General features: G+C 42.9%; 1 protein-coding gene across 1 annotated transcript; it reads left to right on the top strand.

Annotated features, from left to right (window-relative positions):
• The first annotated feature begins 10,007 nt into the window (after positions 1 to 10,007).
• Positions 10,008 to 16,685, top strand: LOC105924839 (L-amino-acid oxidase). Its single transcript, XM_036129696.1, has 8 exons — positions 10,008 to 10,028; positions 10,425 to 10,480; positions 11,460 to 11,701; positions 11,846 to 11,958; positions 12,326 to 12,542; positions 12,715 to 12,783; positions 12,927 to 13,057; positions 15,456 to 16,685. Exons 2-8 carry the CDS (start codon positions 10,450 to 10,452, stop codon positions 16,264 to 16,266), a joined length of 1,614 nt encoding a protein of 537 aa, XP_035985589.1. The 5' UTR covers positions 10,008 to 10,028; positions 10,425 to 10,449; the 3' UTR covers positions 16,267 to 16,685.
• The last annotated feature ends 5,775 nt before the right edge of the window (positions 16,686 to 22,460 follow it).

Raw genomic sequence — 22,460 nt, 5'->3', positions numbered from 1 at the left:
CTATCTGATATTGTTTCATTAAAAGAACATCAGAGAACGGCTCTGAAGGCTTTTGTTGGTGGAAACCATGTTTTCGCCCTTCTCCCGACCGGATTTGGCAAGTTTTGTTAGCGGTTAGCGGTTAGCGCTAACCAAATTGGGAGGCCTATTAGTCCTCAACGCGGTCAGCCCGGGATCGACTCCGACCCGCGGCGCTTTGCCTCCTGTGTTCCCCCCTCCTTCTGTCAGCTCACTGTCCATAAAACGCTTGCCACTACAGTGTTTCCCGCAGGAATTTGCTTATGCGAGGCGGACCGACTTGCGGGGGGGCGGTGGGGGGGGGGGGGGGGTGACTTTTTCTCCGCGCACCGGCTCACGGAGCGGGGGGGGGGGGGGGGGGGTTGGACGACACGTTTTCCGCGGACCGGCTCGCGGAGCAGAGGGGGGGGGGGGTGGGGGGGTGTGGACGACACGTTTTCCGCGGCCGCCTCGCCAACATAGCGCTGCGGGAAACCCTGCACTAGACCCGCAAACACATAAAAAGAAAAAAAAAGTTTTTTTTTTCCGGCGTCGGTCTCATCAGCGTCACGGGTTAGCTTCGGTGTGACTGGTTGAAATAGCACGTCGATAAAGATGACAGACAAGTGGCTTATCCAATCATATGCAAGGAGTTTTGATAAGGCCCAGCCTTCAGTAAAGGCAATGCCTATGGCGGTGTCCCAGATGTATGTGAGTGGAGCTAGGCGGAGCGAGGCATGCAGCTGGCTGTTGTCAGGTTAATATAGTTCAGTGCATGTTTTTATTTTATTCTACGTTTACGACCATACATTACCAATTTTTCTTTGTTCTTTTTTCTGTTTGATAATCAAAGCAAGTATTTTTACCCTTTTATATTCCTCTATTACTACACAATTACATTATTCCACTTTTCTTATAGTTCCCAGTGTGATTTTCCCTTGATATGGCTCACGTAAATGAGCCAAAGGGGGGATGTATGGTGGATTTCATCTTTTAATATTGTCAAGGTGGAACCCTGTTTGTCGTAATAACTGCAATCACTGCCCAAAGAATGATTAGTTCTAGAATGTTTCACTGAATCACAACAAGTAAGGCCAAAGGAACTTTAGTTGAACTACTCTTGGCTCCTACTATCTTTTTCCAAAGATCTGTTTATAAGACTTCCTAGAAATGGAAGAGCAGCACACACACCACTTCACACACACACCCCTCCAACTAGGAAGGGAGGGCTTTTGGTCCAGAGCAGCGCCTGTACACAGTAAGATATCATGTTCCCATTTACGTCATACTGTATCCCTATAAAGGCTGAAAGTTACCCCATATTGTTGGGATTGTTGGGACTTCTGTGAAATGAAGATGATTGTAAGTCCAGAATAAACGAATCCCCCTGCTGGTCACTGAAGAGAGGCTGTGGTGTCTGGTCTCGTCTGTCTGTTTTTTAAGGTTAAATCCTGTCCCACAACGGCTGGTAGCTTTGTCCTGGAGAGGTGGTCTGCGAGAGAGGCTCTGAGAAGTGACTGAAGAATGTGGGAACTGCAGAAAAGGGCCTGAAGAGGAGGTGGTCAGAAGCACCCTGCTGAGAGAGAGGAGGGGCCGTCCCTTCTGTTCATGTCCCCCCATGTCTGCAGCAGGACAGAATTCCTCTGTTACCTTCTCCATACTACTGTTCAGAATTCAATCCAAGATCAATTAATCATCATGGCGTAATTATGGCATAACAACACCCATTGCAATTAAGTATTAAAGTTGCTACATATTTATTGAAGAGATATGTTGGGCCATCGACTAGAATTCAGATTGAATTGGGAACATGGAGGAGAAGTTGGAATGGTTTGTAAGCAAAGGAATTTCACACATCCACACAGAGACAGCCTCTCTCAGCAGGGTGGCTACTATGAGCCTAGACCACTTCTCACACTCTTTCCACTTCTTCCTGGGATTTTCAAGGAGAGAGAGTCTGCCCTGGACCAGCCAGCCATGCATGGGGCCTCATGAGACTCGAAAGACCCATAAGCTGAGCAGAAATGTGCTTCTGTGAAACTCAGTTCCTGCTGTTTCACTGGGACAGCAATGGAGAGAAACTTGTCCTCTGTGGAGCAGAGCACTCAGCAGTTACAGGAAAGCTGACTCAAGACGGCGCGGATCGGTCACCTTCCCTCACCAGACAAGCTGAGAACTCAGAGACTGCATGCAGGACCTCGGATCGGCCTACCTTCATTACTCATACTCGTTATGACTCAAATAAAGCCAAAGGTTTTTAAACTTGGCACCAAATGTCTGCTAGCCTTACGCTATTAGCTTCCAGGTAACTTCTTGTTTCCCGGACATTAGACTATGGCTCGTTTCGAGTATAAGGTTTGTTTCATTCGCTCCAACATCATTTAATAATGCTATCACCAAATTAATATGGAATATTAATGTAGTGGGGCACTAGGGTGGGATGGTATGAATGAGTTTTTTTTTTTTTGCCAGGTTTGGGTCCGGTCTTTTCCCTCTCCCAAGAACATCTCAAGTCTCCGCTAGGTGCGGAGCCCATCCCCCCAGATCCTGCCCCCCTCCGCTGGCTGGCGTCTTGGCCCGCTGGCACATTGGCAGCCCTCGGGTTTGGGGCGGGATCCCGGGTGGTGACAGCCCAGTCCCGGTGGCTGCTTCGTGGGGCCTGGCCCCCCGGGGCTTGACCGGGGCACCCCTTGGCCTTGGGGCCCATGGCCGGGACCACTCCAGTGTGGCTGGCTGCCGGCGGAGCCCACAGGCTCGCCCCCACGGCTCCTGGGGGCTTCAGCATTGCGGTGGCTGAAGGATTTCCTCGGGGTCGTCTCTCTTTCCTTGGGTGATGAAGCAGACGAAAAACGTTTTATCATTCTTTCCCTTTTATCTCTTCTTTCTTTCACCTCCTCTTTTTTTTCTCTTTTTGTTCTTCCTTTACTCTCCTACTTTCCCACTGTAGTGTCCACATAATTTGAAATTCTCCCAGCAGGAATCACAATAAAAGTATTTACATGCATAAATCAAGCGGAGCACTATGGCGAAAGCTGATTGCTCCACTTGTGAAAGAAAAATCTGTCGAGCTCTATTTGGCGTTAATACATCAATTATTATTGCCACATTGCTAGACAGGACACTGGGGGGAAAAAGGAATATTAATGTTGATTTAAATGTGTTTTGTTTAACTCTAGGATTAGCCGATCTTAGCGTCCGATTGCTACAGCAGCACCCTAGCCTCTTGGAGGTATAATCACATTAATAAAATCAACTGTCCCTAAAGTTAATGATTTTACTGAGACAATATGTCTTTAAAATGTTATTTTATCAAATATTTTGTTTAACTCAGGATTTGCATTGTGAATGGGTTGATACACATACCAAATGTTCTAAGTTAGTTAAGCTAATTTGAGCTCATTCCATGTTCTTTAAGATGAACTTTGGTTCTTTAACTCAGATCTGCAGTAAACTAGGATTCACTGAGATATTCTGATGATCAACCACTTTATTTTGTCTTTTGTTTCTTTTAGTGTGTACAAAGTTCCTTAGCTACTCTTTATCTTCATTTTGTTTAGTAGTTTAGTTTAGTTTCACTAGCCTCCTAGAAAGGATTTGTTGATTGAAATCTGGTGTTAATTCAGATAAACAGCATTCTATAGAAATGTTCTCTCGATGTTCATTTCATTTCTGTAAATATATTCTTGAACTCAGAGAAGTTGTAATTCCCTGCTTTTAAAAGACCGCCAATGCTCGAATCATCCCTTTCCATTATTGTCCTTTTATCAGCTCTAGAGCTGACATTCACCAGACAATACCTAACAGAGAGTTAGACTTTTTTAAACTTAGACAACTTTGTCATTTTGTATGCACAGAGTGCGTACAGAACGAAATTTTGTTTGCATACAGCTTGAAAAAATTACAGTAATTACTTATTAAACATTAAATAACTTTTTGTCATGGTTTTCAGATGTTTTGCCCACATGCAGATATGAACAGGTGACAGCAGATAGCTTTAAATAGTTTATTTGGAAATGTGCAAATAACAAGGACGAAATAATGACTGCAGCAGCGAGGTCTGAACGTCGAAGCGAAGGAGACTGCAAGAGAACGGAGTTGTTAGATCAACGGCTAGAATCCAGTAATTATCAGAACGTGCTCTGCTTACCATTAGCCGGGCGGACCTAACCGGGGAGGAGTGAGTGCCGAGGGAACCCTGTGAGCCTGCTCTAGATGGAGTAGGTGGCTAGTGGCTGGAGGGCAGCAGCAGCGACTGACGAGGGATCCGGAGAAAGCCTCCGCTGGGTCGAGTGACAGATGGATTAACCAGAGTTGAAGCGGGACCACCAGAATCCGGCAGGGGAACCTCAAGCCCAGCTGGGTAATTTCCAGGGAGCAAGAGGGGGAGCGCCACAGCAAAATCTGAGCCTGGAGATTCTGGAGGTGATTCTTCGACCAGAGCGTCAAGGCAGGTGAGTGCTTACCAGCACCAAAAAACTATGACAAAAACAGGAGACTCAAAGTTAGTCAAAAGTTGAGTGTAGAAAAACTCACAAGCAGATTTCCAGGAGCTTGGTCAGAGGCCACGTCGTACCACGACTGGTTTAAGGCTCTGGCGTCTTCCATCTGTCAGTGCTCTGCTTAAGAAGCCAGAGGAAGCCGCCTCCAACGAGCTGCAGGTGTGGACAACGCCCCCACAGCCAACTAGACACACCTGAGGAGCAGACTTAGAGCAGGCAAACACAGAGAACCCTGACACTAGCCCCCCCCCCCCCCTCAACGGCCGCCTCCTGGCGGCCCAGACGAGGAAGTACTGGGCTGAGTGGACCACAAGTCCCTGAGCAGATCCTTGTCGCTGATGGTAGCAGCCGACACCCATGAGCGTTCCTCAGGGCTGCGACCCTCCCAATCGACGAGGTACTGGTAACCCTTACCTCGTCGACGGGCGTCCACAACCCTGAGGACGCGAGGGTCTTGATTGTCCTGGGAGGGCGGAGGGGGTCTGGAAGGTAGGCACAAATCACTGTCCATGACGGGCTTGATCTGGGAGACATGCAAGGTCGCGTGCACTCTAGAGTGAGGCGGCAGACGAAAATGGACGGTGGTAGGATTTATGACGGTGTCGATCTCGTAGGGTCCAGAGAAACGGGGGGCAAGCTTCTTAGCAGACGGGTTGGAGAATATGTCCCTGGAAGAGAGCCAGACCCTCTGACCGGGGTGGTATTGGGAAGCTGGTCTAAGATGTCGGTCAGCGAACCTCTTACTCTGCCCTGCGGCGCGGGTAAGAACAGTGATGGTGGTCCTCCAGATCTCTTGACAGCGGGCAATGTACTCATTAACTGAAGAGAAGGGAATCCTGAGCTCATCGGTTGGTAGGAGTGGGGGTTGATAACCAAGGGATACCTCGAACGGGGATTGACCTGTGGATGTGGAGACGTGGGAGTTCAAAGCGTACTCAACCCAGGGCAAAAACTTATTCCAGTCCATGGGGGAAGTCGATGTAAGGCAGCGAAGGGTGGTTTCCAACTGTTGGTTCATGCGTTCTGTTTGACCATTAGTCTGTAGGTAATAACCGGAGGTGAGGGTATAACGGGCACCAAGGGCAGAGCACAAGTGTCGCCAGACCTGAGACACAAACTGGGGACCCCGGTCAGAGAGTATGTCGACCGGGATGCCATGCAACCTGAAAACATGTCAAATGAGGAGCTGAGCGGTCTGCAAGGCGTTGGGTAATTTTCGAACGGGGATGAAATGACAAGCCTTGGAGAATCGTCGACAACGGTTAATATTGTGGACATCCCTTGAGACTTGGGCAAACCGGTGACAAAGTCTATTGCAATGTGGGACCATGGTTGTCTGGGGATGGGAAGTGGGCTGAGCAGACCAGTGGGGAGCTGATTAGAGGGCTTGTTCTGGGCACAGACTGGGCAGGCTAACACGTACTCACTTACGTCTTTGGTCCACGATGGCCACCAAAAATGTCGGGAAACCTGGGACTGAGTCCTAATAATACCTGGATGGGCTGAAAACTTAGAATCATGACACCACTGTAAAACATTAGGGCGAACAGCCTGAGGCACATATTTAAGACCCGCAGGACCTGTACCAGGGTCTGGGTTGAGTCGTAATGCCTGGTTAATCTTGTCCTCCAGGTCCCAATGTAGGGCTCCAACTGTACAAGAGGGAGGAAGAATCCAATCAGGCTCCCCCTCCTGCTCAGGAGGGGCAAACTGGCGAGACAGAGCGTCCGGTTTAATGTTTCTGGATCCGGGTCTGTAGGTGATTGAGAGGTTGAAACGGGAGAAGAATAATGACCAGCGGGCCTGTCGGGAGTTGAGGCGGCGAGCAGACTGTAGGTAGGAGAAGTTATTGTGATCAGTCCATATGATGATGGGCTGCTCGGATCCCTCAAGCAAGTGCCGCCACTCCTCCAAAGCTAGCTTTATAGCCAGTAGTTCACGATCCCCTACGTCATAATTTCGCTCACTAGGCGACAAGCGTTGAGAGAAAAAGGCACAGGGGTGGAGCTTATTATCTGTCTCGGAGAGCTGGGACAAAACAGCGCATACTCCAGTATTGGAGGCATCGATTTCTAGAGTAAACTGTTTCTGGGGGTTAGGATGTACAAGGATGGGCGCCTGGGAAAAACGAGACTTAAGTAACTCAAAAGCGGTCTCTGCTTCAGGTCCCCAGACAGACGGAACCTTGGTGGAGGTAAGAGCATGTAGGGGAGATGCTATTTGGCTGCAATGTAATTGCGAAGATCGAGCTTAGTAAAGTAAAGATGCTTGTGTTATGGACTGGTTCAAGAGCCGATGAGAGTAGAGGAAGGGGGTACTTGTTCTTTACGGTGATCTGATTTAGCCCCCGATAATCAATACAAGGTCTCAAGGAACCATCCGACAAAGAAGAAGCAGGCACCCAAAGGGGAAGAAGATGGACGGATCAGACCCGCCGATAGCGACTCGCTAATGTATTTCTCAAGCGCTTGACGTTCAGACCTCGAGATGTTATAGAGGCGGCTTACTGATAGCGAAGCTCCAGGCAGCAAGTCAATGGCGCAGTAGTAGGGGCGATGAGGCGGAAGTGAACTGGCCTGTTCCTTACTAAATACCACCCTGAGATCGTGGTACTCGATAGAGAGAGATCAATAACCTCCTCCGGGGAGGATGGTGAAACTGGGGAGCGAGAAACTGGGCGAGCTGAATGCAAACACCGTGAGTGACAAGCAGGAGACCACGACTCGAGCCGGGACTCGGCCCAATTAATCCAAGGGTTGTGAACCGTTAACCACGCCATGCCTAGCACAACCGAGGAGCGCTTTAAAGGAAACACAAAGAGGGATAACTGCTCCCTGTGATTTCCTGATACAATAACCTCGAGGGGCTTAGTCTGATGAGTAATTTGGGTCAAACTCTGACCATCTTGAGCCGAAACCTAACGGTTTAGGAAGTCTCACGATTGGAACACGGAGCTGATTAACTAACTGCTGATCGATTAAGTTAAAATCTGAACCAGAATCCACTAAGGCTGAAACCTCCAGACCATCCTGATCAAAAAGCAAAGTAACGGGTAAACAAACCCGCGAATCAGAAAACTTCGTAACAGAACTGTGGGGTTTTCAACTAGTCTCGTCCGCCGACTCCCTCATTACAGACGGCGGACTTGCTCTTTTGGCCGAGCGGTGCAGTTCGCTGCCACAATAAAGACACAGATTAGCTGAAAAACGCTGTTGTCGTTCTTCCTGAGTTAAATGAACCCTGCCTATCTGCATAGGCTCCGGACGTGGCGGCGGGGTTTCAACCGGTCGCAGTGATTTGCTGCGAGACACAGCTGATCCACCGGTCCGCGGGATCTTATCTGTAAGGGCCCAGTTCCGGCTGCACAACTATAAGTACAATGCACAACAATTCGTTTAAGTATCTAAACGAATTGCTAAGGCAACGAAATCTTCAAAAGCACTAGGTTCCTCAACCCGTGCTAATTCATCCTTTTAAAGTTTCGTCTAGAGCCTGAAAAAAATACTGGCTTTAACGGCTTGGAATCCCAACCCGCAGCTGCGGCTAAAGTTCGGAACTCCACAGAGAAATCAGATACGCGGCGTCCACGCTGTTTCAAAGATAAAAGATTACGAGACTGCTGGACAGGATCTAATTCAGCTGAAAAAAAACGTCTTAAATTCGGAGACAAAATCATGGAGGGAACAACCAAATGACAGACAGTCAGGGAAACAGGACTCCGCCCATCTGAGGGCTCTACCGGACAAAAGACGAAGAATATAAAATATTTTAATCTGATCGGAGGGAAAGGTCTGAGATGAACGGTTAAACACGAGTTTGTATTGGAATAGGAATCCACCACAATCCCCGCTCTCACCAGAGAACTTCTCCAGACTCGGTGATGAGCTCTCGGGGGGAGGCGGCTGAGTACTAACCTCTGGATCTGTAGAAGGCGGGGTGACTGGAGCTTGATTGACGGGCTGCGAGAATGCGGAAGTTATGGTTTGGGTTAGTTGGTTAAGCTGCGCTGCTACCATCTGGAGCTGTTCCTGGGTACAATTTACAGCCAACCCCAGTGACTGCAGCTGCTCCTGCTGAGCGGCTATCTGCCACCCGAACGCATCTGCTGGGCTTGCGTGGCTAGAGCCTAGTAATGTTACGTGATGTGCCGAGGCTTCGAGGCGTGTGTCGCCAAGGCAAATACAGAAAACCCTGACACTTTTAAACAGCATGTAATTTCACAACAGAGGTGACTGTTACAAAGTGACTGTCAGAAGAATCTGTATACCACTGGGACCTTTTAACTTTTTTCTCATGACCCCAAGCTTAAATATAGATTATTGGCAATTTATTTGGAAATAAACACAAAGCAACTTTAATTGGGAAGTTGAAGAAATATAATCCACATTTTTACAATTCAATTATCAATAAAACTGAAAAGATCTCCATATGAGTACAATTTACTTGGGTCAATAAGCTGTAAAAATAAATTTTCTGTCAATGTTTTGGCTTATGGCATTATCAGCTATACAGATCTAGTGACAAAAACCTTTGCTTATTCTTCATAACAAGATAACTCTAGTTCAAAACTAAATATATAACTATAATTTAAGGCAGTCTTAAAAATTTCCCAAAGTTGCAGTGTTGAGAATTACTTACCTACATTTTTGCACATATGTTTACACCTTTAGTGTCTTGCATGCACTCTGCACAAGATTCATACTCCCTTATTTATAAATTCACACAATGAACCCCGTTTTTGTCTTTTAAGTTGATATTACCTTATAAAACTTGTAATTACATGTTTTTGCAGAAGTCAGTCTTTTTGGGGACCAGCAAGAAGGTGGTACTTAACCATATTTGGAAAAGTTTGTGAGAAAACAAGTAGGTGCACTACCCGTTATGAACATTAGGGGCGCTATCAGTACACACACCTTAACACAAATTGTCATAAAAGCATGTGTCATGGGCCAATGCCTGAAACTTCACCAGCACATTTAACATTACTTATATAAATATTTAAAACTAAATTTCCTTGTGGGAACCAGCTTTTTTGTCCCCACAATGAAAGAGGTCCCCATGATGTGACTGTGTAAACAGAGTGATGTCCATAGTACATCATTAAAACCAGAACACACACACATCCATGTTTAATAAATTTACTGAGGATTATGCATCAACTTCTATTCATTTCTAACCTTTTCTATGAACTTACCCTGACCCTCACCCTAAACCTAAACCTAACCAATACCAGTATATACCTTACACCTAAGCTTCGCCTAAATCAAATTGACACCTTAGTCGTAAAAACCTAATGCCTAGCCCAAGAAAAACATCCTCAGATTAGTAGTAAAACATGCAAAAAATGTTCTGGCTCAGCAAGTACAAGTACACACACAACACAACCCTATCCTTTTCCAGTGAATATTGGGCAACTTTACAAAACCGGATTGATCACTTTCTTCCTTCTCCGCCCTCTTTCAGGTATATAAAAGGAGTGGTTCATTGCAGAAAAATCAATTCTGGGTCCCTGCTTCTGAAAACTACAGACTGGTAAGAAATATTTCTTGTCACATTTGTAAGTCTTTGTAATTAGAGAGAAACATACATCCTATAAAATAAGAGGTTATAGTAGTTGTTTAAAAGCGGTCATAATTTTAAACCATGAAATTACCAATTTTAACCAGCAAAAAGATGGCTTTGTCTCTACACATTTTTGTCACAGTACAATTTGAGTTATGCAATAGGTTATTATAGAAAACATATTTACTAATCTTATTCAGATGTTTAAAAACATTTTAGATACATGTTGCAAGTTAAATGAACTAGCAATATAACATATTTCCTAAACAGAAAACGAAAAATATAAGACTCAAAAAATCTTTGTTTTTTAACTCTGCACTATGGGCTTACCTGTCTAATATTTGTATCAATGTGTTTATCCACCAGAAAGGACCTGCAACACGACAAAACAATGAACCAAATTGAAATAAAACAGCAGTCCTGTGAGTATTCTTATTCATCAAATCTTTTTTTTTAAACCTGTTCAATTTAGCCGCAGTGTTTCAGCAACAGAACTTTTTTTTTTTTTTTTGCTTTGAAAAGTAGGGGTGAGTACAAACCAGAGTAGTCTTAGGCCCACTCTAAAGTCCAAATAAATGGGGAGTGTTGCTAAAAAAGAATTGTTCATGAGTAAAATCTTAGAAAAGGAACATGCAGTGCGGTGTTTATATACAGTATATCTATGTAAATTAAAAAGGAATTAGTATCAGAAAGTGAAAATTAGAAACTGACCAGAGAGAGCATAGGCTGACCAGTGTGGGGACAAGGTTTGAGAAGCACTGAGACAGTTTAGAGGTGCTGAAGAAGAATGTTAGGGTGTGAAGGAGACAGGGTCACCTGTGCACCCCCTGAAATGGTAAATGGCTTGTATTTGTATAGAGCTTTTCACTTGTCTGACGACCTCCAAAGTGCTTCATACTACAGATAGACATTCACCCATTCACACACACATTCACCCATTCACACACACATTACTATTATTATTATTATTATTATTATTATTATTATTATTACTATTATTCACACCCTGACGGTGGTGAGCTGTGTTAGTAGCCACAGCTGCCCTGAGGCAGACTGACGGAGGCGAGGCTGCAACACAATGGCGCCACCAGGCCCTCTAACCACTGCCAGCAGATAATGCGGGTGAAGTGTCTTACCCAAGGACACAATGATTTAGACAGTCAGAGCGGAGGATCAAACTGGCAACCCGCCAATTGCAGGACAAACTCCCTAATCTCTACGCCACTGTCGCCCCTGACAGCTGCTGAAGGAAGCTGTCAGACTATACAACAGACTGTACAACTGAAATTACCTTTACTGTATCAGATGGATGGCTAGATCATCACTTCACTCACTACAGGTGAAAAATACACTGATGTGATAACAGATACTTGTGATTTATTTTGCTCTTTGTACCTCCAGTTGCCTGTGGCTTGTTGCTGCTGCTGCTGCTGCTGCTGCTGACTCTGCAACAAAGTCACTCTTCTTCGGCCAGCAAAAATGCAAACTTGAATCAATGTTTAAATAATTCAGACTACGCGAAACTGAGAAACATACTAAAAAAGGGGCTCCCAAAGACACAAACCCCGTCTCGTTTCGTTATTGTTGGGGCTGGCATGGCTGGACTCACTGCTGCCAAACTGCTGCAAGATGCTGGACATAAGGTATGAGTAACACAAGTTGTTTATTTTGTTGTTTTTGGGACAGATTCTGGTATTTGTTGCCACAGTGACAGAACAGGTCTTGAAATATCAATTGAGCTGTTGTAACACAGCTTTTAATAATTTGTTTTGTAATTTCTAAATAAGGTTACCATATTAGAGGCAAGTGAGCGAGTTGGAGGACGGGTATTGACCCACAGGAATGAAGAAGAGGGCTGGTATGTCGACTTGGGGGCCATGCGGATTCCATCTTTTCATCAGTGAGTAAAAATGCTTTCAGAAATATTATGTTTCCAGCTGACTGCATCAAAACCTGTTGATATATTGGTTTAATGAAGTAGTTAGAAATAAAATTTCAGATAGAGGTTAAAGTCACCATTATAAAGGGGGGGAGTGGTGGCCTAGTGGTTAGAGCACAGAGCTTCGGTCCCAGAGGTTCTGAGTCCAACTACCACAAGCTGTCATTCTGGGTCCCTGAGCAAGACCCTTAACCCCCAATTGCTCGCCAGGCGCCACACAGTGGCAGCCCACTGCTGCCCAAGGGGATGGGTTAAGATGCAGAAGTGAATTTCTACATTGTGAGATCAATTAATTTCAATTATTATTATTAATAAAATCTCTTAACAGCATTCTCCACCAGTTAATTGACCAACTGAATACTCCCACAACACCTATTTACTTGAATCGCTTCATCATGACTGATGAAAACACCTTTTACCTGGTAAATGGGAAAAAGCACAGGACTTCTGAAGTAATTAAAAACCCCGACATCCTGCCTTACAATCTACCCCCTGGTGAGAGGAATAAATCAGCCAGTGCTCTGCTGGAGGAAGCTTTAACAGAGGTAAATGAAAGGACACTTTGCACCCAGAGCTTTTTGATAAATTATTCTGATTTTTAAAATGATCACAAAACAACTCTGAATATTAACATGTTTGTAGATCTTCTTTCACATGTTGGTTGGGCACGGGTTAAATCTGGTAAATTTATCTTGAAGCATATTCTGCATCCTGTAGGTGAGGTGTGTAGTGAAAAGCAAAGGGTGTGTTGCAGCGCTGAAGAGATTTGATCGCTATTCTGTAAAGGCAAGTTTTATTTTGTTTAATCCAGAATTAGGTAGTATCATATAATTGATTTTATTTATTTATTTGTTTGTGTTGTTTCTTCTCTTAATTATCCTAATATATTTTCATATGGACAGTAAATACTTAGAGGCTTTTCTCAACAGCAATATCTGCACGAACATTTGAGTTCAGAGGCCATTAGGATGATCGGCGACATACTGAATGCAAACAGCATCATGGACAAGGCTCTGACTGAGATGATTTACCTTGAGAATGATATCAGCGACAGTGTGACGTAAGATAAAAAAAATCATTTTTTTATGTGACAAAGTACATATTGATGTCATATTCCCCTAGGTACCCATGTACCAGAGGTCTTAACAAACTATTTGTTTAAGGGATGAGAGTGTGCAAAGTTCTGCTTTCATAAGGTAACAATAAAGACCAGTTTTCCATCAGTGCTGATGAGAATTGCCTGTCTTCTAGCAGTCTTCTTCAGAGGTCCAATTAATGCATGCTGTCATAGTTTTTGTCACATTTTTTTGCCACAACTAATATTGAACATCATTGAAATTGCTTTGAATTTTATGCTAGATCAGTGCAAAATTTTGAAGCAATGACCCCATGATAACTAAAATTATTACTCACTGATAAAAAGTCATCCACCTTGGTATGATGATATAATTGCTAGGAGGGTTTGAAGTTTAAAGTTTTTTTTTTTCCTGATTAATTCCGCCATCATAGACATTTGACTGCTAGTGATCACTCATGGTCAACACAAAAGGAAAATGGCTGTCCCTGTGCAGCAGAATATACCAAACTTTGCACTTTCCATCACTATAAATAGAGAAAATATACAAACTGGGGTCGTGTTTAAAAAAAAAAATTGGTCTCAAATAAAATGTGGTTTAAGATACACAGGGTTAGAGTTTTTTTTTATAAGAAAAACGGTGGATAGGTTATGTTGGACTAAATGCCTCTTTTCAAATGTCTGCTACCAAAATTAGCAAGCAAAATATTTACTAATATGCTTACCAAATTATGGAAAAAATGTTAACTCTATAGATTATCACCCTTTGCTTGCAACATAGCAGGTGTCACAACATCGCAAGACGTAATTAAAATAGACCTCAATTGGAATTAAACAATTAAAATTTAGTCACTGATCAAATTTCTCATTTAATGCCATGTAGTGACCTTGCTGCAATAACTGACTGGGTTTTAGGAGGGTTCAAGAAGATAAAAAAATCTATGTCAACAGCTTTTGAAACATGTTTTCTGATGAATCACTGCTGCAGTTTAGTAACATTCTTATCCTCCCTCTGCCTTTAAATTTATATATTAAACAACTTAGAAATGTTGCCCTCCCTTATTTCTCAGTTCTTTGGCATTGTTAAGCAACACAGAAGTATTGGGGAGTGAAGTTCGTAAAAGATTAAAGAAGAACTTGTTTTAAATTTTTCCTTTAGGCAAGTTTATTTGTAGCACATATTATTAACAAGACAGTTCATGAACAGAACAAAAGAAAACATTACAGAGGAAAGCAGATTGCAGTGGATTAGTAGCAGGTTAAGATATGAGACAAGGTAGACTACATCTACCACAGTAACATTTAAAGTTAACACTAGACAAAAAGGTTTTTAATCTTGATTTAAAGAAACTTTTTAAGTCCTCTGGGAGTTTGTTCAGGAAAAAGTGGAGCATAAGAACTAAATGCTGCTTCTCTGTGTTTGGTTCTGGTTCTGCAGAGCAGGCTGGAGTCATTAGACCTGAGTGGTCTGGAGGGTTGATACACTGATTACAAGTCTGTGATGTATTTAGGTACTAAGCCATTCAGGGATTTATAGACCAACAGAAGTATTTTAAAGTCTATTCTCTGAGATACAGGGAGCCAGTGGAAGGAATTTAAAACTGGCGTGATGTGCTCTACTTTCTTAGTCTCAGTGAGGACACAGACAGCAATGTTCTGGATCAATTGCTTTAACTACTTTCTAAGCATAAAGGCAGAAATGTCTCTGTTGTAGTAATAACCTGGGTCTAGATAAGTCATATGTAGGGAGATAACTTTGGTAATCACACACATCTAGACACCTCTCTACTCTGAGCATAACTGTGATTTCTGAAAAATAATCTTCTCCACGGGGCGACGTGGCACAGAGGTTAGGGAGTTCGTCTTGCAATTGGCGGGTTGCCGGTTCGATCCCCTGCACTGACTGTCTCTGTCGTTGTGTCCTTGGGCAAGACACTTCAGCCGCATTGCCTACTGGCGGTGGTCAGAGGGCCCGGTGGCACCGGTGCATGGCAGCCTCACCTCTGTCAGTGTGCCCCAGGGCAGCTGTAGCTACTAACATAGCTCACCACCGTCAGGGTGTGAATGGGTGAATGACTGACTGTAGTGTAAAGCGCTTTGGAGGTCATCAAGACTAGTTAAAGCGCTTTACAAGTACAAGCCATTTACATAAATCTAATTTTTGTACCAACTCAATCATAATGTATGATTAAGGTCAATGATATTTGTTAAGAGTTGAAACCAGGATTAATCAAAGATTTGTTGACTTGAATGCATCCAAATCTACTCAAAATCTTTTCTGAATGATTGTTCATTTTTACATTTACAAGGCAAAATCCTTACAAAGAAAGTAAAAGAAACCCACTGAGTACATTTAGTAACAACATTTTTCTTTAATCTCCAGATATACAGAAGTGACTGGTGGGACGGATCTGATCCCCACAACTTTGTTCAAAACTCTTAACAGTACCACCACCATTTTCAACGCTAAAGTCAAGAAGATCAGCCAGTCAGAAAAACCAGTAACAGTGTGGTATCAGCACAAAGAAAACGAACAAAGCAGCATCAAGAGCATCAAAGCTGATGCTGTTCTGGTCACATCCTCTGCTAAAGCAACTCTCTTTATTGATTTTGAACCACCTCTGCCAACGCCCAAAATGGAGGCTCTGAGGTATCTCCGATATGCAAGCTCCACCAAAATTGTCCTTACATGCAGCGAGAGATTCTGGGAGAAAGATGGCATCTATGGAGGAAAGAGCATCACAGACAGGCCATCTCGATTCATCTACTACCCGAGTCACGGATTCCCAGGAAACAAAACAATCGGCGTCCTCCTGGCATCCTACACCTGGGCTGAAGACTCCCACAACTTGGTGGGTTTGACAGATGAAGACCTGAAAGAGGTGGTCCTGAAAGACCTGGAACTGATCCATGGCAATAAGGTCAGGTCTCTCTGCACGGACGTGCTGGTGAAGAAGTGGATTCTGGACCCTCACAGTATGGGCGCATTCTCTCTTGCTACTCCCTATCAACACTTGGAGTACGGAAAGCTGCTCTTCCAGAACGAGAGCCAGATTTATTTTGCTGGTGAGCACACAGTATTCCCTCATTCTTGGATCGAGTCGGCTATGATATCTGCAATCAGGGCTGCTACTAACATGACAACGGAGGCAAGAAGTTCCTCGGATACAGACACGGCCAGAGATGAGCTGTGAGGTCTTTAATCTTGTATCAGTTGCTGTTTTTGGGAACTTTGTCTTTTTATTAATCATTTTTAACTGAAAGATATTCACCATCATTAGCTCTGTATGTTTTAAACTACTTTAAATGTTGGTGGTTTTCACAACCCGACTGGCTCCAGATTTTTGGTCCAAGTCACTGATGCCATAAACTCATTAAGCAGTTAAGAGTTTAGACTTAAACATCTTTAAGAAAAGTATAAATTGCTTTATTGTTTTAGTCACAGTGACTAAATAGGAACTTGATTGTTTGTGGGATTTTCTTTATTATGTGTCCCTTTTTTCCTTTTTCATCCTTATCGTTTATATTTTTGTCTTTGATGCTTCTGTTTTTTCAAGGTTCAAAGTTCCCATTAGCAAAAGAATCCTTGGAACATATGTCTGAGTTCCTGCATCTAAAAAAAAAATAAAAAATAACAATGCATGAGAGAAGTATGACTCTTTCTTATTTATGGATCAGGATCCACTACTGTACTCCCACTAGAGATGTTAAATAATTTTGATGTGCTCTATTTAGTCTGAATTGGCTATTTAGTCTGAATTGGCTTTCTCGCCTGAACAGAACACAGACAGTGCAATTCAGAAGGGTCATCTTGAGGCTTTCCATATTTTGTCATATCCCAACCACAGGCTTTATGATAAATTATCAGGTTTACCTAAACTGGGTGGTGCAAGACAGTAGAGAGACCCATGGCACAACTGCAGAACCTGCATATTTACAGACGTGGGAGAATATGTTGCTAGAACAACATTTAGTTGTCTGTTATTTACAAAAAAAGTAAAAAACAAAGCAAATGAACTTGTTTTCTGTAGTTGAAGATGTTTCGCTTCATCTCCAGGAAGCTTTCTGGTTTCAAAAAGTCTGGAGTAATGTGGAGTAAGCAGCTTTATACTACTGTCCAAACAAAGGCCTTGTAATGGCTTAGATAAAATGCTTAGATAACATGCAAATACAACCGAAATTGTTTGGACAGCAGTATAAAGCTGGGTACTCCACATTACTCCAGATTTTTTGAATTGAGAAAGCTTCCTGGAGAGAAAGTGAAACGTCCTCAACTACGGAAAACAGGCCCAGTTGCTTTGTTTTTTACTTTTTTTGGAATGACCATGACCTGGATGACTGAGAATGTTCACCAGCATGTTGTCTGTTAGTTGTTCTAATAATCTGGTTTTCTGAATAAGTTCCAATTAATAACCCTTTGGCTTTCTTTGTACTTGGTACTTTCAAACTCGCAAAAGGTTGTGTGGAATAAGCTATTTTGGTTTTATGATCTTTTTGATACATGCATACCACGATGTTAAGTGGGAGGCTTGTCACCCAGAATAAACCATAAACATGGTGAAATGTTGTTGACAGAATCTGTGTGGGGTAAGGGTGCTTTCCTTCACATGTGAAAGACTTGGGACCGGGGCAGACGTTAACCTACCAACAAAACAATGACCCTGAGCATAAAGCCAGGACTATCTAAGGAAACCCAGCAAATTGCATCAAGTCTTGACAAGCAGTTTCATTCCTCCTGAAAGAGCAAGCATGAAGCGACAGTAGAGAGGAAAACTCTCATTTACCACGAAGGAAACCTCCAGCAGAACCAGAACCAGTGTGAATGGCCATCTCCCATGACCGGGGGATTTGAGAAGACTCAAGAGCAGAGTTTGTTGCCCGTGTAATTGCAAAGGAAGGTATTACTTAAATATATTGACTAAGAGGAACTTAGCAGTGATTAATGTCTCACTTTTTAGATTCTGATAAGAATAAAAATAGAGAACCATTTACAAATTATCTTCAGTATTTTGAGTTGGACTATCAGCTAAAATCCAAGATAAATAAATTAAAGTTTTAGGCATCTGTTGAGAAACCAGACATCCCCATAGAAATACGGAGGAAACGGAGAGGCTGCCGGGGTGGCAGGACGAAGCGAAGGAAGAGTTATTTACCATCGGTTGTCATGGGAAACGTAAGATCTCTCCACAACAAGACCGAGAAGTTTGCAGCAGTAACTCGTTTCCAATGGAGGTACAAAGATTCTAGTATCATGTGCTTTACGGAGACGTGGTTAGATCATGATTTGATGCCATGTCCTTTCAATGCCTTTCCTAATCAATGCACCCTTTCCTACCCCCCCCCCCCCTTTGTGTTGAATGAGTGAGGTGTGAGAAAATAGCTTTCATTATCTGTCCAATAACTCCCATATCACTCATGCAATGACGTTTTCAGCTATTCTGGGTTGCTAACTTATATATATATATATATGTATATATATATATATATCTATATATATCTATATCTATCTATCTATATATCTATATATCTAAATATATATATATATATATATATATATATATATATATATAAATAAACAGTTGCAGTTACAACTTAAAACGTCGTAACACAGCTTCTAAATCTGAGTGTGACGCACAATGTACGCCGCAAAATCCAAACACGAAGTAGTTTGATTGTTGTCCGATGACGAGCGAGCGAGCGAGAGAGAACTGGTAAAGCAGCACAGAGTAACAATAACTCTAGCGCTCCATAAAGATGTTATTAATCAAAGAAATGTTTACTAAATGTTTTACAGCGGTTATCTTCAGCAGGTAAACACGCCCACGGCAACACACCTTGGCTCCACTCGTTTCTGTCTGAATATGCGCTAAAACTGTCTCTTTAAAACGAACTGCACGGTGCAGTCTGCGCCTGTCTGAATCACAATGAAAACTATTACAGATCTGTGCGTGAGCATAGTCAAAAAAATCGCGTCTATCACCACTAATCCTCCCAGCAGCAGCGGTAACGACAGCGGTGTGCATGTCATGCGCGTCAGAGCTTGTCACCGGTTCAAAGTCACGGCACCATGAGCAGCGCTGTTTGAAGGAGCTGTGCGATCCATAGAGAGAACAAGTCACTCAATTTAATCTTGTAAATAAAACTTTCCGCTCAAATTAAATGTTTCCTCTGCTGACGTAAACAACGTAAAGTCAGGAGAGAGAAAGAGACATTTTCTGATTCTGGCTCGTTTTCTTCTCCCGGATCTGTTGCGATTATCTCCTCTGTTGCTTCCAATTTCTTTCTCACGCTCTTCCTCTCCTCTTAATGACTTACTTTCACCTTAGATGTCTCACCTGTTTCCCTGATTTCAGCTAAATGAGCCTATTTGCGAGAATGATTGAAGCAGCATTTACAGCACAATACGGATATTTCATCTTAAAATGAAGCGTAGAAGAAGATTTCTTCTCAATAAATGCATTTTTGTCTTAATAATGTATCGTTCCGTTATGACACCAATGCAGACCGGGGTTTTGCTGCTAATACTTTATTTTAGGACAAACAGGAAAGCTTTCACTCCGCCAGTCCCCTGAATCACGACTCCTCTCCCTGGAAGCCACACATTTCTTTCCGGTATGACCCCAAAGCGATTTGATTTAAAGGAACAGTAAGTGTGCAACAGCACTTAGGAATAAAGTCTAATACGGATCATTACAATACATTTTTATTTATTGAATAAATTTACAGTTTTTTAAGCTTTACAAAGAAAATGCTTATTTACACGTCTTTATTGTGTGGGGGGAAAAACACGGTCAGACGCCATTAGTTTTCGCCTCGTGCACCCCCTAGTGGTGATATGACTCTGGTTTGTGCTAGGTTTCATGTCAATTTGTTTGTCAAGAATATGTTCAAATATTAAACTGGTTTATTTTGTTAGAGACTGTGTATTGAAAAGGTCTATTTTTAAGTTTGAGATGGTCATACATTTTGAAAAAGTGCGGAGAAGGTGAAAATCCACTCAACGTTTTCCAAATCTCCATTGCTGTCCGTTTTGATAAAGCCCGTTATCAGTCCTTGTGTTGGTCGTGTTTTGATGATGTGATTGCCAGTGACGTGCTTGGTGAGCGCCATGGAGATGCAGCTGGTGAGAGTGAGGTCCAGGTGGAGAAGACACGATGGAAATCTCTCTGTGTTCGTCGTTGAATACAGGCAGTCTGCATGCGCACCGGGGTCGACGGCAGGGGGGCCTACACTGCACCACGTGAATGAGATTTGATGTCTCGGAATGTTGCTGCAGCGGGGCTGCAGCGGGGCTGACGTGCGTGGTCTGTCCCATGTAGACGCGGCGCTCCCGGGCTCCAATGGCTCCGTCATGTCAACCTTCGCAGCTCTGGAAGCAGACCTGGCTTAGCTGGTCAATTAGGGATGGATGGTGCCTGCCATCTGTTGCCTGTTCCTTTTCCTCTCGCCTTTTGAATAGTTTCACTCTTGTTTGGACAGCGGTCTGAAGCGAGCTTGGTAGCGGCTCAGCTCCACGTTAAGATGGTGAAGGGAGAACAGTTAATGCCCTCCATTCCTGAGAAGAGGAGGAGACGCTTCTAGCACTCCGATCAGCATCTGGCGATCACATAGCGGGGCCGTGGAACACCGTCTCACCAGAGTTCCAAAATGGTACAAAATAACTTGGTTTATTATTATATTGCCTACAGTTCAGCTTGGACTTTAATTACTGTGCAGCATAGATTTCCTTCCATTTGGTATTTGCATACCATCTATATCCTAAAAAACTATTAGACTGAGAGTAATTAAAGGTTGTGGTTTCATAAATGAGCTGCTCTGTTGAGATAACTAAAATCCTGCCCTTATGGGAGGATTGTGAAGGAAGATCCAAAAGATTCCTGGTAGATTTTGATAGATTCACCATCCACAGATTAAATTTTTTCCTTTTTTAACTGACCTAGAGGCACGGTCAGAAGCCTTTTATCCAGTCTACAGAGTTTGCAGACTAACCTGTTCAAATTTAAGTTTCCTTATTTAGGATTTTCTGCTTGCTCTAAGCTATAGTCGTCAAAATAAAAAGTATTTCAAAACCATCTGAGCCTTTAAAAAACCAGTCTGTCTGCTGATTAAATCAAGAGAGTAATTTAAGGTTGCCCTCTCATAGATTAGCTGCTCTGATGAGATAACTAAACCCCTGAGGCTCTGCTCCACACCCTTTTAACGTACCGGTTATTGTTTCACAATCCTTGTAACCTGTCAACTGTAGTTAGTTCCTATGAAAATAAGCTGGAACTGTGACATCTCAGGTTACAACAAGTACAACAAGTACTGACATTCGAAAATGTAAAGATGAAGAATTTGGAAACGTTTATTACATTGTTATGGAATACCTCAGTGTTTCGTACGTAATTACATTTGCACCTGAGAAAAAATTAATAATAACCCTTTAACCTTTGTCACTGTCAATGTTTTTTATAGATTTTATCACTCTTTGTCTATACCTGCTTGTCCTTATAGCAGCTACTGATGTGTCATTCAGGTTGGACTCCCTCTGTAAGGTCCAGGTGTTGCCTCCTGTTACCAATAGTGAAACTGACCCTGTTCAAATACAAAACTTCTGTAAAAAGTGGTCAAGAAAACATGTGTGGAAAATGTATGTGGCCTGTCCCTGCAAAACTATTCCTGCTTTAAGGTTGTGTCACTTTTACTGCTTTTTGCAACAATTGTTAAATTTTTAACACCAGAACAGACGACACTGGATAACAACCTCCTCCGCTACTGACCTGACCAGATCAACATTAAAGAAGTTTAGCTGTCTTTTGTTTCTTGCTACATGGCGTACCTTCACCTGCCCAGATGCACTCGATGAACACCTGGAGAAAGTTGCCCATGTCCTGCCTAAGTAATTATTATCAACATAATTTGTTTCCTCTGCATTGTGAGTGAGCACACTCTTAATCCAGATTTTGCATGCACGCAGTTTAGAGGGAATACTACTGATATGTAAAGCTACTTGAATCCAGAGTTTTGTGCAACAACAGAGAAAGTGCGGCTACGTCTTTGCACTCTTTGTTTTTTACATGACTAATACAAATTTATCTGCAGATCTGAGTAAACAGATGAGGGAGCGTGCAGATGAAGCAGGTCTGACACGTACAGAAAAGCAAGGCCATGAGTTTATTTTTAGAGCAACGATTTTCCTTTTTAGTGTCATAAAAGTCTGACTGTCTTCTGCCTAAAAATTAAGGCTGAACAATGGTTTCTTATAACTGACTCCTGAGGGACAAGGTAAAAAGAGAAGAAGAAGAGGCCAAGCATGGAGCCTTGAGCCACTCTGCATGAGTGGAACTCTTTAATAAAATAAACTAAAAACAGCAGTTCTGCATTCTTAAAAATTAGTGTAATAATA

Source organism: Fundulus heteroclitus, unplaced genomic scaffold (assembly GCF_011125445.2).
Source record: "Fundulus heteroclitus isolate FHET01 unplaced genomic scaffold, MU-UCD_Fhet_4.1 scaffold_204, whole genome shotgun sequence".
Lineage (NCBI taxonomy): Eukaryota > Metazoa > Chordata > Actinopteri > Cyprinodontiformes > Fundulidae > Fundulus > Fundulus heteroclitus.
The sequence above is the reverse complement of the archived record's forward strand: the minus strand, read 5'-3'. Positions and strand labels throughout refer to the sequence as shown.

Excerpts from the sequence above, each read along its gene's own strand:
- LOC105924839 (XM_036129696.1), top strand. The coding sequence starts at position 10,450 with ATGAACCAAATTGAAATAAAACAGCAGTCCT. Across the intron at positions 12,543-12,714 it reads TGGAGGAAGCTTTAACAGAG|GTGAGGTGTGTAGTGAAAAG; the intron begins GTAAATGAAAGG and ends TGCATCCTGTAG. Across the intron at positions 13,058-15,455 it reads GATATCAGCGACAGTGTGAC|ATATACAGAAGTGACTGGTG; the intron begins GTAAGATAAAAA and ends TTTAATCTCCAG.